This window comes from Dendrobates tinctorius, unplaced genomic scaffold (genome assembly GCF_039654945.1).
Source record: "Dendrobates tinctorius isolate UK_male_01 unplaced genomic scaffold, ASM3965494v1 ptg000114l, whole genome shotgun sequence".
Classification (NCBI taxonomy): Eukaryota; Metazoa; Chordata; class Amphibia; order Anura; family Dendrobatidae; genus Dendrobates; species Dendrobates tinctorius.
In genome coordinates, this window is record NW_027361782.1 from 2,732,467 (window position 1) to 2,749,726 (window position 17,260).

Here is a 17,260-nt window from a genome sequence, read left to right on the forward strand (position 1 = left end):
ATTTGTTCCCTCAAATCATAACCCGTTACACAAAATCGCACCCAGCCCCGTTACACTAAATACCCCCATAACAGTGAATACCCCCACACACAGTGAATACCCCTCTTACACACAGTAATTACACCCCTCCCAACAAATGCCTCCCCACACACACTAAATACACTTACCACCCATCTGCGCCTCTGCAGAGCCGGCGAGTGACGTCAGCAGCGTGATTACATGACATGATCACACTGCTGGCGTCGCTCTGACCCTGCGATCAGAGCTTCAATTGTGCTCACGTCTGTTAGACGAGTACTATTGAACACTGGGAGTCAGCGCGCTGCAGTTTCTCTGTGCTAGCTGACAGCTTGACAGCCGGCTCAGAGAACTGCCGACTCACAGTACGGGGGCTGTTGTGAATTCATTTTCCCCTTCACCATTGAGGTCTGATGAACTCCCTCTTCTGGTGAAGGTAGGTAGTGAGGCTGATTACCAAGCACCTGAGCAGAATGATGACTGGGTGACTGGAATTGCTGACTGGATATAAGGCAGCCGACGCCCTTCTGCCTTGCGGGTGATTTCTCTGAGGGATTCTAGGAGACCAGTCTGATTCCTGCTCCTCAAAAGCTAAGTTTTGTGCTCTGCTTTTTGCATTTGTGTTTTGGTTTTGTTTTGCCTTGTTTTTCTGTATTTCTGCCATTCCCTGCTGGGGTGAGCTGATTTCCTTTTTGCTCTGTCTTCAGAAAATACCTGAGTACTGATATAGTCTTTTTGAAGCCTAGCGTCTTCAGGGCTTTTTACCCTATCAGTCTGTTGGCTCTTGTTTTGATAGGGTTTTTGGCGGATTGCAGACAGCATCTTTTCTATCCTGTCCTATTTAGTTAGCTTGGGCCCCATCATTTGCTCAGCCTATCTTTATATCTTCACCGTCATTATATGTTGGGGGCTGCCTATTACTTTGGGGTCTCCTCTGGGGCCGTTTAGATTTCCCTTTCTGTCTTTAGGCTATTTAGTTCTCCGGCTGTGATCGAGGGGTCTAGGGCACCGTAGGAACCCCCCACGGCTACTGCTAGTTGTTGTTGATAGGTTCAGGGGTCTGCAATCCAATAGCTGCCAACTTCTCTGGTGTTCTGGACTTAGCTAGTATTTCTGATTTTGCCTCCTACGGTGACTCATTCATAACAGGGGGCGGTAGAATGCAGCTGTCGGGGGAGACACTTCGGACTGCCGCTTTAGGTGGCCTTACTGCACCCGCCTGCCAGTTATGTCTGTGGCACATGCCCCAGGTGTCTTTCCCCCCCCAGGTACTCCTCTGCCATATATTGCTCCATACAGGCTAATAGACCCCATATATTGCTCCATGTAGAATAATTGGCCTCATATAATGCTCCATACAGAATAATGGACCCCATATGTTGCTCCATACAGAATAATGGGTGCCATATATTGCTCCATACAGTATTATGGTTTACATACATTGCTCAATACAGTGTTATGGTGCACAGATATTGCTCCATACAGAATGAGCAATATTTGGTATCTATTCACCTCCATGAGGCGATTAGCCAGTGTCCGCGATCTTCCTGCACAGTGATCTTATAAATGAATTCCCGCTTCATCATCTCCCTCCAGGGATCTCTTTCTAGAAACCAGACGGCCCTTTCACCATCAATAGGGCCCGACTTCACGTTCTGGGACTAAGATGTTTGATTCTGTGGGTTTGATCGACCAATTTCCTATTATAAAATTACTTTTACAAAAATTGAGGCTAAATCACTGCGGAAACCCTGTGTGTGTTTCTTTCTGTGTGTCTGTCTGTGCCACTCGCTCTGTCTGCCTGTTCCGCACTCTCTCTTTCTCAATCTGTCTGTGCCGTGCTCTCTTTCTGTCTGCCTGTGCCGCACTTGCTTTCTGTGTGTCTGCCTGTCTGCCTGTGACATGCTCTCTCGTTCTAATATAAACGGCATCCGTATCCAGGTGAAAAATTCTGTAGCTTTATTCTGCCATCAGATACAACGTTTCGACCCCCTATGAGGCCTTTATCAAGTACAAACTTATGGCAAAAGGAGCGGCCATATATAGTGTGGAAAAACCAGAATTTTTCACCTGGATACGGATGCTGTTCCTCTTTATATTTGTACACATTGTTGGACCCGACGGGCCCCGGGGCATTTAGAACGTGCATCCCATGCATGTGTGCTGTTGGCTATTTCTTTCACTGAGTGCTCTCTCGTTCTGTCTGCCTGTGCCGCGCTCTTTCTGTGCATCTGCCTGTGATGCACCGCCTTGTGAGGCCTAGTATCTCGGAGGATGGTTCAGTCACAGTGACTCCGATAGCTCTAACAATCCCTAGGTTAGGTGGCAATTATAAAGGGGAAGATGACGGATATGAGACTAAGGCCATGTGCACACGATGCATTTTTCCTGCGGATCCGCAGCAGATTTTACGTTGCGGATTCGCAAAGTAATTTACAGTACAATGTAAATCAATTAAAAAAAAAAAAAAAAACACTGTGCAGACGCTGCATTTTTTTTTTCCGCGTGGTTTTTGTGCGGTACAAAAAATGCAGCATGTCGCTTCTATTGTGCGGTTTTCCACCTGCTCAATTCTCCAAATCCGCAGGGGAAAAACCGCTAGAAAACCGCATAAAAACAGGAAGAAATCCGCAGGAAAAATGCAGGTCATTTGACCTGCGGATTTCTTCAAATCTGCGCGGAAAAATCCGCAGGAGGAAAATCCACGTGTGAGAGTTACAGTATGTCGATGCCCGCAAAGTATGAGGCTGTGGACGAAAGGAAGCATACACTGAGGGTCTCTTGCAAACTTGAAAGATGATGAATTTTACTGAAAACTGGTAACAAATCTTATATTTCTTCAATATAACAGTCATGGGTAGCAGATAAAATTTTCCTTACATGTTGCGTCGGTCAAAGCCTTTTCTCGGTCCCGGCCTTAGCAGGATGGCAATAACTTTTCATTTGACTAACTGTGCTGCATGAAGGGGGAGGATCAGCCGACCTTCATCGGATCGGAGTATCAGGGAAATCTGCTGCGCAGTTGTGCAGTTCTTTCTCTTGTCCCAGCACTCTGTTGCTGTAAACGTGGGCACTCCGAAAAGGGTGCTATTTGAACTCCTTGCTTGTCCCAATTGAGGAGCCCCAATTTTCTACCTCCTCTTACCACCAAAATTGCCCGTAACTGGACCTTTTTAGTCCCACACGCCCCACCTCCAACTGCCACTTATTTTCCAATCAAAAAAACAAGTTGCAATGCCAAATAAAGGCAGAAGAGGGCAGCATAGTATTAAATAAATTACCTCCTCACAAGGCAAGACGGGGAGCCGGTGTCACAAATGTAATCATGTAAGGAATAGAAAACACACTTACCATATGACATGTAACATACTTTAGTAATGTTTTTTCTGGTCACTACACCTGTGCCGCGCTCTTTGTCTGTGTGTCTGCCTGTGCCGCCTGCTTTCTGCGTGTCTGCCTGTGCCACGCTCTGTTTGTCTGCCTATGCTGCCCGCTTTGTGTGTCTGCGTGTGCCGTGTTTCTGACTTTGACACAGGCGATGATCCCATCGCAGACATGCATGGCGTCATGCTTGGGTCAGGAGAGCCACTGGCCAGTCCGTGCAATGTGATCATGGTCGGTGTTATACGACCATCTGACTGCATCCTGATAGTGTTTTATGCTTTTAAAATAAACGAAGTTTGCAAATAAAACAAAAATAATGGTAAAAATGGCTTATTGCGTCGGTTTTGTGCATATCCGTTAGATCTGGATCTATCCGCGGTGATGAACGACATAACAACCGCATAATGAAGCAATGTGATATGTTAGAATTTCTTTATTTGGCTGTATGCAAGGTTTAATCTTGCACTTTAATGATAATTGCCGCCAGTTTGTTTCACATCGTTCTGTATGATTAAAATATAATTTAATGTTCTGTGAAATTACAAAATTGAATTTATTGTGACATAATTAAGGGCAAGTCAATTACCATCGATTGTAGAACGCGTCGACTTTCACTTCTCATCCAATGATGTGGTATGTAATGCGACTATTTTACAATCTGAAGGTGATTTCGGAGCGTCTGCGCTAAATTAATTGCCAGTGCTATCAAGTTCTGGAATGACGTCCCAGGAGCAGAGTCTCATTTGTTCCTGTGAGACTAACACCACCTGCGGGTTAATTTTCCTCCACCATCGACTTCGTCACTGGAAATATTGCTTTATTCTCTTGGATCTGAATGGAGTTTATGGAAGTCGTCACAATTTTAGGTGAAGAAATTACAAAATATGCAGGAAATAGAGGAATTTAGTCTGTAAAGCGTCGGTGTGAATGCTTGACACTCTGAAGGGTTAACATGTAATCAATAAGTGGAATATGAAATGCAATTAATAAATGCAAATATTGTAAGCGCCGGATACAATGATCTAACAGAATATTGCGGGTGGTACTGGATGTTAGACGTCCCGTGACACACGTTAATGACCTGTTCTTCAATGTCTGTCTCCTCAGTTTCTGAAATCGTGGTGGTATTGATTAATTGCTCTTTGTTCTCATATTGATTATCTTCTTTCCTTTTTATTGGCTTTTATAGAACATTCAAATAAAAACGTTGGCAGACGATATGGTAAGATGGTGGTGGCGGACATTGCATGTTCCAGTACTAATGATTACTATGCATGAGCTGCTTGTACACTCTGGGAGGGGGAGATCATGATGATTTGCATAATCAGCACTGCCATTTGTCTTTTAACCCTTTATGCTTTTTGGGATGTTGATCATTATCTGTCCAATCCTCCCACTCCTAATCTCATAGAACAGCATTAAACGCATGCTCCGATTTTCTACACAAAGTGCAAAACATTAATCCGGTTTTCTTCCAGATGTCATGTGATGTTATAAATGTTCCATATTTTATATTTGTATCCTTACTAACATCGAATATCGTCTCATATCCATTTCTCATGTTTTTTGTGCTTGTCCTGTTTCTCTTAATGATTTGAGACAAGGGTAAAACTGTTATCACCGAGCAGATCATCAGGGGCAGGGGCTGTCCGGAGCCGCCCGGCAGCTCGCCCCCTCTCTGTTGCATTGCTCCAATTCATAATCCTAAAAGAGGAGTCCTAAATTGAAAGGAAAACCTCTAGTGCCCTTAATATGGTTCCGTGACCTGATGGATGGACCGTATTCTTCTGCATTTATGTAATTTGTGCTTTCATATTTACTGAAAACTAAAGCAAAAGAAAATAAAATGTCACAAAGTAAAATGTAGGAATCCGTTAAGTCCTGAAGAACAATGGTGGGGCGGTAGTTTAATGCCTCTATTGATCCCACATCCCTATGACTACAGGAAGCCTTTGTATGTCTGACTGGGGGAGGCAGGGATGGTACTGGACCCCTGATGTCACCACTTGCCTGTACTGGAAGAATTCGGAGGTGAAGAAATTACAGCAAAAAGTCAATACACATCATAAAATCTACAGAACCAGCCACCCCGCACCATCGCCACCCAATCACCCAAAGGATGTTAAAATAATAGCAATTTTTTGTGCATATAGCAGATAATTACGCCTAACTAAAAGGACAACATAGGCTCGTATATCATAAAAAGAATAAAAAAAAGATAGTTTGTTTAGCTTGTACGGACAAAAAAAAAATCTGCTAAACAGCAAACTGAGAATAGCTACACTGATTCCAATTACGCCAGTTATGAAGGGGTTAATGGCAATTGCAACGATAGACAGCTCTGTGCCCATTTCTGCCCGTTATGTCGGTCACCTTCAGCTCTCCTTGTCAGAATAATTTTCTGCCTTGAGGAACAACCCAGGTCCGTAGTGAAAAATCATCAGATGCAGGTGAACTACGTGATTAGGTGCACGGCTACAACTACAGGAAAAAGTTGTAAATGAATTCTAGAAAGTTGCAATTAAAGAGCTGTGGATATACAAACTGCGATTTGAAAAGTTTGCATCAGTGACCCCCAAAGACAGAAATCCAAAAAACGCTAAAGAAAATGCGCCCCCTGTATCTACACAAAACACCATTATTTGGAATTCTGAGCTCACATACTTTTTAAAAAGTGTACACATATGTCCTGTATTATACTTCACTATTCTGCAGGTGCAGTCACTGTGTACATATATTACATTACTGATCAGTAATCCAAAGTCGGCATGAACGTTGTACATTTGGATTCGTGTTCGTGCTTTTTTTCCTAAAAATCGCCAAAAGTTGTCATTTACCTAACTTTAGCCAGAGTTTACGAAGGGCTCTTTCAAACGTCAGTGTCTTGGGTAGCAGCACAGGCTGCAAAACCTCCCGAACACATATGACACATGAATGATATCCCTGTGTCATCAATGTGACATGTACTGGCACCTGGGAATCAGCGGTACTGTTCATGCTGTTCCCCGGTGCTGAGGTGAAGATGGCTCACATCACTGTTCCCTGCTCGAGCTGTGAGCAGGGGACAATGTTGAGCGTTGTATTCAACTGTTAACAGTGAGAGCAGGCAGCGGCTGATGGGAGTATTTATTGGCTGTCGCCTGCGGAATTATTTTTTTTAAATGACTTTTATTCCCCTGTATTTTTGAGAACCAGGCTGTTAACCCTCAGCTGTTGGCTTCAGCAAGGCTGGTCCCCCACGCTGTATTTAATTATTTAAATTTATAAAAATTGTGTGGGGTTCCCCCCCCATTTTTGACAACCACCCAAGCTAAAGCAGGCAGCTGGGGGCTGGTATTCTCAGGCTGGGAAGGGTCATGGATATTGGTCCCCCTCACCTTCCCGCAGCCTTAAAAAAGCAGCCTGTAGCCACCTCAGCAAAGACACATCTATTAGAAGCACCAATTCTTGTGCTTTGCCAATCTATTCCCACTTGTCCTGTGGTGGTGGCGGCAAGTGGGGTACATATTTGTGGGGTTGATGTCACCTTTGTATTGTCAGGTGACATCAAGCCCACAGATTAGTAATGGAGATACCCCCATTTCTAATCTTATAGTTGTATGGTAAAGCAAGTATAAAGTCCTTTAATTGAAAGAATGACAGTCTTCTGTAACAGAATCAGAATAATGTCACCTAACAATACAAAGGTGGCATCAAACCCACACAACTATCACCCCACTTGCCACTGCACTATGTATCTTATGGATTTCTGGGGCAGCTGAGAGCTAATGTTTTTAGTCTGGGGGGGACAATATCCATGGCCCCTTCCTAGGCTATTAATATCAGCCTGCAGCTGTTTGCCTAGCCTTTGCAATTTTTTGGGGGGAGTTCCATTATTTTTAATAACCAGGAAAGTCTAGGTATACAGCTGTGTGCTTACATTAATAGCCTGGGAACCTTTATGAATATAGTCTTTCCCAGAATATTAACATCTGCTGTTGGCTTTCCCATAGCTGTTAATAAAATTTATGGGGGACTCAAGTTTGTTTTTCCACTTTTTTTTTTTTTTTAATTTATTAACAAGTACAGTACAATACACACTCAAGGTAACCTTTTAGTTTACAGCCTTCAGGTGTTCCAGCAGCTGGAAACTTCACTAACCTTAAAATGTCCCTCAAAGTTTCATGAGGTTTCTGGGCTTCACAGCTGCCGGGAGACCCTGTGGCTTTGAACTCTGGTAAAGGTTACCTGAGTTCAAACCAGAAGGTCTCCCAGTAGCTCCAGCCATTCATCAGTCCGGCACTGGCAGAGCAATATGAACTCAGGTGACTTTACTGTTCTTTTTGACAATTAAAAAAGTAACTGAAAAAACAAACGTGGGGGTCCATCCTGTAATTTTCATAGTCGGCAGAGGGAAAGCCAGTGGATGGGGGCTGAGGTTAATATTCTGGGAAACAGACAATAGCCTTGGAGCCTTTATGAATATTATCTCTTTCCCAGAATATTAACATCAGCCTCCAGCTGTCGGGTTTCCCTCTGCTGATTATGAAAATAATGGGGGACGCCACACTTTTTTTTTTTTTTTTCTCAATTGTCAGCAAAAAACAGTAAGGTTACCTCAGTTCATGACAAATATTTATCTTGCTGTGCCAGACTGATAAATGGCTGTGTGTCCGGCGTTCGACAGTCTGGCACTGGAGCTACTGGGAAACCTGGCAGCTTGAACTCGGGTAGGTTACCAGAGTTCAAAGCCACCGGGTCTCCCGGCAGCTGTGAGGCCCAGAAACCTCACATGAAACTTTGAGGGACATTTTAAGGTTACTGAAGTTTCCAGCTGCTGGAACACATGAAGGCTGTAAACTAAGGATACCTTTTGGTGTGTATTTTACTGTAATTGTTAATATATAATTGAAAAAAGAGTGGAGTCTCCAGTAATTTTCATGAACAGCTGAGGGAAAGCCAAAAGCTGGGGGCTTATGCTAATATTCTGGGAAAGAGACAATATTCATTAATGTTCCGTGGCTATTAATATCAGTTCACAGTGGTGTATTTATCCTTTCCTGTTTTTGAAAAAAAAAAATGGCATGGGGTTCGCCTGTGTAATTGATAAACAGCTAGGCAAAACTGACAGCTGTGGGCTGCAACCCTCAGCTGCCAGCTTCAGCAAAGTTGGTTATCAAGATAAGAGGGGTCACCACGCCATATTTTTAAATGATTTAAATAAATAATTAAAACGTCGGGTCTACACCATTTTTGACAACCAGTCAAGCTAAAGCAGACAGCTAGGGGCTGGTACTCTCAGGTTGGTAAGGAGCCATGGATGCTGCCCCCCCAGCCTAAAAATGGCACTAGGCTCCCGCCCCAGAAAAGACACATCTATTAGTTGCGCCAATTCTGGGGCTTTATTCGGCTCCACCCACTTGCCACATCCACTGGGCAAGTGGGGTTCATATTTATGGGGTTGTCACCTTTGAATTGTCCGGTGACATTTGGCAATGGATATGCGTTTGTAAAATGCTTATCTATTACTAATCCTATAGTTATTTTGTAAATAATCACACAGCCAGAATAAAGTATTTTAAATAAAACCAAAACACAATTTTCCTTTTGTTGTTTAAAAACAAAACAAAAAAAAACGTTATATTCCCATTAGGCCCATTCCATTGAATCCCTTGTTTCATGTAATAAAACAACCACCATATCCCTTACCTGTCCGTCGTTCTCTCCCACGTCATAACCATGTCTGGGGTATAAATGGATTTCAATCTGGACACTGCCAAGATGCGACCGTCCAGACTGAGGACTACTTAGGAATGAGCTGCTGCGAGCGCAGCATCAGTGACCAGTGGTGACAACATCAAGGTTACGATGGGTTACTGAGGCTGGGTTCCCAGCCCGGCCAATGAACTGTGATGACCTGCCTCCAGTGAGGTCACCGCTAGCAAATGGAGAAAAAGTCTCACGGTGCAGCGCTGATATCACAAGAGGCCACTGCAGTTTCTTTGTTTCAGTGACTGGCTGTAACCTCAATGACCTGACCGCTGGTCACTGATGCTTCACTCACAGCAGCTCATTCCTCAGTGGTTCTCAGCCTGGACCGTCACATCTTGGCACCATCCAGGTTGAAAGCTGTTTTATTCACAGAAATAGACTACTGCGTGGGGCAGAACGATGGAGAGGTGAGGGAAATTGTTATTTTTTTTTTATTACGGGAGACTATGGCTTCAATGGAACGGACAATGACGCGAGAATGGTTTAATTTAGATTCATTAAAGGATTAGGATTAGTAATGGATAGGTGTCTTATAGATGCCTCACCATTACTAAGCTGTTTGCTTGATGTCACTGTGCAATATGAAGATGATATCAACCACACAAATGGGAACCACACTTGCCACCGCTACAGGGAAAGTGGGAAAAGTCAGGCAAAACTCCAGAATTGGCGCATCTAATAGATGCACCTTTTCTTAGGCAGCTGCAGGCTGCTTTTCTTAGGCTGTGGAGGGGGAGCAATATCCATGGCCCCTTACCAGCCCCCAGCTGTCTGCTTTAGTTTGGCTGGTTGTCAAAAATGAGGCGTGGAACACCTCTATTCTTGATATGCAGCCTTGCAAACACTGACAGCTGAGGGTTGCCACCTGCAGCTATCAGTTTTGCCTGGCTGGTTATGAAAAATACAGGGGAACCCACGCCAAATTTTTTATTTTCTATTTGTATTATATATGTGTAGCACAATTGATGTGTCAATTGATGCCACTTTTCCTGGTGTCTGCCCCTAATTTTAGCTGTTTTGGCAACTTTTTGGTCCCACTGAAGGTGTTGTCCATGCGTTTTGGTTTTGCCTCGCATTTAAATCGATGGGATTTGGGTATGTTCATTGAACTGTTAGGTGAACATCGGGACGTTCACTGAACCAAACTGTGAAAGGTTGGCTCATCTCTAATATTGAGTTACGTCTTGCAATATTATTAAAGGGAAGACAGATTAGTCACATTTGGGTGTTTTTTGTTTTTGCAATTAAGAAAAATAAACAAATTATCTGTCTCCCAAAGAGAAACTTGTATAACAGATGGGAAAAGATTCTCCAGTTGGGATTTATCCAGAACCTTAAGGCTGTGTGCCCACGTAGCGATTTTTTTTTAAGCGTTTTTGCCGCGATTTTCGGCGCGAAAACGTTTAAAAATCGTGTTCATGACGCCCCCCATGCATTCCTATGGCATTCCGCACATGCTGTGCTAATGCTGCGCTTTTTTCCGCGGCGGAATCGCATCGCGGAAAAAATCGCAGCATGCTCATTCTTTTGTGCGGAATCGCAAAGAATTGCCGCGATTCCGCACCCATAGGAATGCATGAGAATCGCTTACTTCCCACATGTGGCTATGCCCACCATGCGGGAAGTTAAGCGTCTCATGTGCGGTTGGTACCCACGGTGTGGAGGAGAGGAGACTGTCCTCCAGGCCCTGGGTACCATACCCCTGTAAAAAAAAGAATAAAAAATAAAAAATCGGGGTATATTTACCTTCCGGCGTCCCGCACTGCATTCCCGGCCTAGCGTTCCCAGTAATGCCTTGCGGCAAGGCCCTGTGATGACGTGGTCTCGCGAGATCGCTATAGCAACGAGAGACTACGTCATCACAGGTCTCGCAAGGCATCGCTGGGAACGCTGAGGCCCGGGATGGCAGCGCGGGACGTCAGAAGGTAAATATACCCCGATTTTTTATTTTTTTAGCATTTTAACATTCTATCTATTACTATTGATGCCGCATAGGCGGCCTCAATAGTAAAAAGCTGGTCACACTTGTCAACCTGTCAATCACTTTCCAAGCGATGCTTCAAATCGCTTGGAAAGTGCTTGAATATCGCACGCGAAAATCGCTGTAAAATCGCGTGGAAAAAAAATGCGCGATTTCTGGGAAGGAGTCTGGCTTTCTGTGTGCGTTTTAACACATAACGTGGGCACATAGCCTTAAAGGCAGAAATGAAAGACAAGGCAAGTGGAATAAACGTTTAAACAAGTAGAAGTCAAGAGACCAAGGACACTCGTCTCACCCACCACCATCACTGCTGCAACACACCCCAGTAGATCGCTACCTGTATACTGACATGTTAATTATCTCGTCATTAGCATGTCAAGATCTGCAGCATCTCCATATAATCAGTCTATTCTTTACCCATCACTTCTAATGGGACACAATGTAGATGTTTATAGCTGCAATCAAAGTCAAGAATGTTCAAACTGAGCTTAAAACAAGCAAAATAGCAGATTTTATATTCTCACTGTTTTATCAAATTCTCTATATTCTTTGTTTTTTCTTGTTTACCAAATATGTCTACTGTGATTTTAGACATTAACATTACTAACTATATTGCTGCTCCTATGTACAAGAATATAACTACTATAATACTGCCCCCTATGTACAAGAATATAACTACTATAATACTGCCCCTATGTACAAGAATATAACTACTATAGTACTGCTCCTATGTACAAGAATATAACTACGATAATACTGCTCTTATGTACAATAATATAACTACTATAATACTGCCCCTATGTACAAGAATATAACTACTATAATACTGCTCCTATGTACAAGAATATAACTACCATAATACTGCTCTTATGTACAAGAATATAACTACTATAATGCTGCCCCTATGTACAAGAATATAACTACTATAATACTGCCCCCTATGTACAAGAATATAGCTACTATAATACTGCACCTATGTACAAGAATAGAACTACTGTAAAACTACTCCTATGTACAAGAATAGAACTACTTCAATATTGACCCCCCCCATGAATGACAGAATAGTCACATTCACTATACAGAAGTAATGAATATATTGTTTTATGTCTGTAATTTCTGCTTGTTTTCCTTTTAGAGGGACCGACTTACAAGTTTCAGGAAATCGGGAGTTAAAAAAGAAAAGCCGCTCATTCAGCATCTTACAGACCCACAGGCGACGATTGCAGAGTTTCCAGCTCCGCAACAACTTTTTGATGAGCGCTCATTGAATCTGTCTGAGAAGGAAATCATGGATCTCTTTGAGAAGATGATGGTGAGTTTCTGGACGTCTTACTTGGAGTCAATATATTTTTATGAAATTTGATTTTAAATATAAGAATTGTTTGTAAATTTCCTTCTAAAACGTCATAAAGGTAATCATATTTACACGTTTCTTTTACTTTTGGGGGAGGAAAACAACCTTGGTCCCGGGCAATAAAGGAGTACTACGACCAGAAGCCATACATGCCATGGGCTAAAAAAAAAACGTAGTCCGAGACCATAAAAGTGAAGATTGGGGGGTTCTGTATACAGTCACGTCCAAAAGTTCTGACACATTCTGCTTGTCGCTCTGTTAGATGTTTCTAAATAGTTTATGTAAAGACTCCATATTCCAGCGCTGCCCCTTATTCTCCAGTCTTCTGCCCTTCACCGTTGACACAAAATGACAGTGTTTTGTTCCCCAAAGAATTTAGTTCTCACGTTTACCTTGTGATCTGGTCTCCATCATGGGAGGAAAGCCTCATCACAAAATTGTCCTGAATGATGGGAGAAGTTGTTCTTAGAGGAAATTTAGATCCAGTTCTTCATGTGTCATTGTGAGTGAATCCCCTTCACATTGTGAGTGATCCCCTCCATGGATGAGAAGCCCCCACACATTGTGAGTGATCCCCCTCCATGGATGAGAAGCCCCCACACATTGTGAGTGATCCCCCTCCAAGGATGAGAAGCCCCCACACATTGTGAGTGATCCCCCTCCAAGGATGAGAAACCCCCACACATTGTGAGTGATCCCCCTCCAAGGATGAGAAGCCCCCACACATTGTGAGTGATCCCCCTCCAAGGATGAGAAGCCCCCACACATTGTGAGTGATCCCCCTCCAAGGGTGAGAAGCCCCCACACATTGTGAGTGAGCCCCTCTATGGATGTGATGTCCCACACATTGTGAGTGAAAACCCTCCATGTATGAGAATCCCCCTACAAATTGTGAATGATCCCCTCCATGGATGAGATGTCCCCACACATGTCTGATTTCAGGACACTTTACTGCTGGCAAACACAGAAGCATGACAGAATCACCTTATCTTCCCTGGACAGTCGTTCTTTCTGATGTGCCATGCACTCAGAGTGGGCTTCATCAGAGAAGCTGATATCCAGCTGCCGGGGTAAGGGGCAGGAGCGTGGAGAATAAGGGGCAGTGCTGGAAGTACTGAGGCGCCACAGAATTTTCATCAATTTATCAAATGTGTAAAAACTCCTGAAATGTTCATAATTGCCCGTCAGCAACCATAGAAAAGGTTGACTAAAAAAGGGGGTGAAGTCATCAAACTAATTTGTGTATCTATCTGATACAATATAGATGATGATAGCTTGTCAATTTTAAAGATCAAATAAAACAAAAAAAATCTGAGTTTATTGATGTATTCAAAACATTTCAATCTACCGTATTTATTTTTTTGGTGGACGCCCATGATGCCGGTGATTCAGATGTTGGTAGAACATTAGGAGTCTTGTATTGATGGGTCCTGGGCACAGTGACTTTTTGTAACTTTGGTGTCACTCGGGATTGACTCTGCCGTGATTCATGTTATGAGTGGGCTTCACGTCTTACCGGGGCATTAATGGGTTCTTACTAGAAAACTTCTCGTTATAGGCAAACTTCTTCTTTTTATTTGATTTAATTAAATGTCTGCTAAAAATCCTCATCATTTCACTTATGGGCGCAAACACCACAGTAAGTGATGAAGTTATTAAGATCCAAGTAATTGATATTCCACAATCCTTTACATCAGACGCCACTCGATGATAATTGCCTATACACAGGAATTCCCAGTAATTATTATAAATCCATTATTTGCTTATAATTGGGTTAATTATTTCCTGCTCTTTCATCTTCATTCATTGTCTTTTGTTCCTTGAATCCTAATTTCTTCTCATAGCCTTCATTCCATTTATTTCTTCTTTCAGCTATTTACGCCTATTTTTCTTCTATAGTACTTTTTTTTTCTCCATTCTCCAACTTCTTTCTTCCCTTTTCATAATTTCTTTGCTTTTTCTTCCTTTATTCTATCCTTCATTTCCCTTCATTACTTCTATTACTCTCACTTCCTTCCTTCCATCCTTCCTTTTTTTTTTAGTCCTCCCTTGTTCTTCTATTGTTGCTCTTTTTCTTCTATTGCTGTCTTTCTCTCCCCTCTTCTCCTTTTGCCAGTCTCTTGTTTTTTCTTACCAGGCCTGCTTTCTACTTCTTCCTTCCTTATTTTCAGCTCTTATCTTCTGTTCTTCATATCCTCACATTCTCCTCATACCTTTTGGTCTTGTTTGTCTACATTATCTCTTTCCCTTCATTCTTATCTTCCTGTTTCTTTCATCTTCTCCTGCTTTCTTCTGTCTCTCTACAATCCTTTCCTTTTCATTGCCCCTGTCTCCATAATCTTTTATTTTTCTACTTATTTCCTTGTTTTTCCATCTTCTCCATTCTTCTGTGTCTCCAGAGTTTTAGCGCAAAACACCTTCAAAATGTTGAAACGTGAAGTTTCACAATAATTTAGCAAATTTAATGGTTTGTTCACCAGTTTACCACCACCCACTTTGACTGTCACCTGCCCAACACATTCAAGAAAAGTTGTTGCGTTACTTATACCAAAAATATTACTCTGGTCCTTGACTGGAATATATTTCTGGCGACACGCATGTCAGTGATAACTGGCAGATGCCTCTTTGTGCAGATGGTGGATATTACTTCAGCGCTCTGATTAAGATTCTACCCCATGTCTTCTCCATTCTCTCATCCTCTCCATTTCTTCTGATTTTCCTTCTTCTTATTTCTTGTTCCCCTCTTCCATTGAGCTACTCCTTGTGTTCCCTCATTAAATATAAAATGTTCAGGTGAAAGTGTCAATCCCATGTTATTTCTTCCACTTGTCCTCTGACCATTATCAGACATCCATGTCTTCCTTTGGGAGTTGTTCTGGATCGAGGATTCATGTGGTGAAGGACCCAATGTGTTGTAGTTCCTTATACGTTGCAAGCCGTTATTTCATGAGTTTACATGCTGGATCCTCTGTATTTTTACGACCATTCAGTCTGAATTTATGGAATCGTTTCCTACTAGCAGTGGAGGAAACAGTGTTATAATCTGTTTCTACTAATGGATCGGCGTCACATATAGAAGTAAGGAGATTGAGAGGTTGGATGCAAAGAGCAGTTGGAGGAAAGTGCAGTGTGCTGTAACTGCTAATGGAGAAGCATATACAAATAAAGAAACGGAGAGGTTATGTGGCGCCCCTGAGGGTTCAGTCGCCACAGAGGGTACTGCACCTCCTCCTGAGGTGTGGTACCCCACTATCCAGGTAAGGTGGAGACTCCTGACCACGCTCCAACACCTGCACCCCACACCACAAAGTAGTGTAGCAAAGCACCTTCGGCGGCTCCCTGCTTGGAGTGTAGCATAGCACCCCTTGGTGGCTCCCTGCTTGGAACACGAAACGTGCTGGGAGGTGGGTGGAGTTAAGTTCACATAAAAGAGCGGGAAGAGTTGAGTCAGTCAGTCTTTAATTCAGTCAGTGAGTGAGGATGTAGAAGGACAGAGAGTGAGAAAGAGAAGATCCCCGGGAAGGGATGGAAGAAGGAAGTGCTGCAGCAGGCCACAGTGATCTGGGTCTGCTGGCACAGGAAAGAGAGAGGAAACTTGATTCTCTATCGGAAAGAAGGATTAGTACAGAACGTAAGGAGAATAGGAGGACTAAGGATCAGGGTTAGAAGAGAGAACCCTTCCCAAATTCTAAGCGCAAGGCCGGGGTCCGGTCCCCGAGGTTGTATGGATACTAATGGTCCTGCAGCAGACACCGGGGGAATAGAAGTAGTGACCACTTTATTCCCACACAAGACTTGGGGGCACAACAGCAACGATAGTAAGCCGGGACTAGGTAGTAAGGAGTCCCCGAAGCAGGCTACAGCTGTCTGCTGTACAAGTAGAGTTCATAGGAACATCTGACAGGAGGAACTCCAGTGTAACTCAGTACTGTGAGTACTTCACTCAAAGGCTCTATAAGAGGAGACGTTCAGAAAAGGCACATATGTTGGCGGAGTGTTGGACGGGGATGCTTCATCTTGCCTGGAAGTTGGCTGAGCTCCTGACCTGGAGGACACAGCACCGAGGCAGGCACCTGTGTGCACAGCAGACTGTGAGTAAAGCTTTGGAACTACATGCCCTGGTGTCCTCCACGTATTCCTGCGCCAACCCACTCAGCACTGCTACATCCCTTGCGCCCGACACTAAACCATCTAAGTGTCACTTCACCTACTCTGCCCTGGGACTACAGCCCTGCCTGTGGAGGGCTATAACATCACTGCTGCACCACACCATCTGTCCCAGAGGATCTGTCTGCAGCGCCGGCTTACATCTACATTGCCGAACACCACAGGTGGCGTCACGAATCACTTATAAAATTTCCCCTTTTTACAATGGCCGCCCAGGGCCACGGACCAGGTACCAGCTGCCGTGACATCTCCCATTGAAGCTCATCGGGCCCGATACCGAGTACCCCACAGCCCTGGGAGGGCGACCCAGTTGCACTTTACTCCACTGCTCTTTGTATCCAACCTCTCCATCTCTTTACTTGTATACGTCACTCCATTAGCAGATGCAGCATAGTGGATACAATGAGCAGTGGAGTAAAGTGCAGTGTGCTGCATCTGCTAATGGAGAGACGTATACAAGCAAAGAGACGGAGAGGTTGGATACAAGGAGCAGGAAGTAGAAGAAGTTTCCTGCCTCACAAATAACATAATTACTATTGTTCCATCCTGTCTATTTATGCTAAATATAAAGAAAGCGAATTATCTATTAAGTCCCAAGATATATA

At 43.4% G+C, this 17,260-nt stretch overlaps 1 protein-coding gene across 7 annotated transcripts in view; it reads left to right on the forward strand.

Annotated features, from left to right (window-relative positions):
* DIAPH2 (diaphanous related formin 2) overlaps nucleotides 1-17,260 on the forward strand; it is a 1,634,550-nt gene that overhangs the window by 58,020 nt on the left and 1,559,270 nt on the right. For 6 of the 7 annotated variants that reach the window (XM_073589842.1, XM_073589844.1, XM_073589848.1 and 3 more), the window contains exons 2-3: nucleotides 4,592-4,624; nucleotides 12,270-12,446. In XM_073589842.1, coding sequence (XP_073445943.1) covers nucleotides 4,592-4,624; nucleotides 12,270-12,446 — 210 coding nt within the window. The remainder of the gene's footprint in view (nucleotides 1-4,591; nucleotides 4,625-12,269; nucleotides 12,447-17,260) is intronic. The other variant, XM_073589843.1, reaches the window with a different exon arrangement.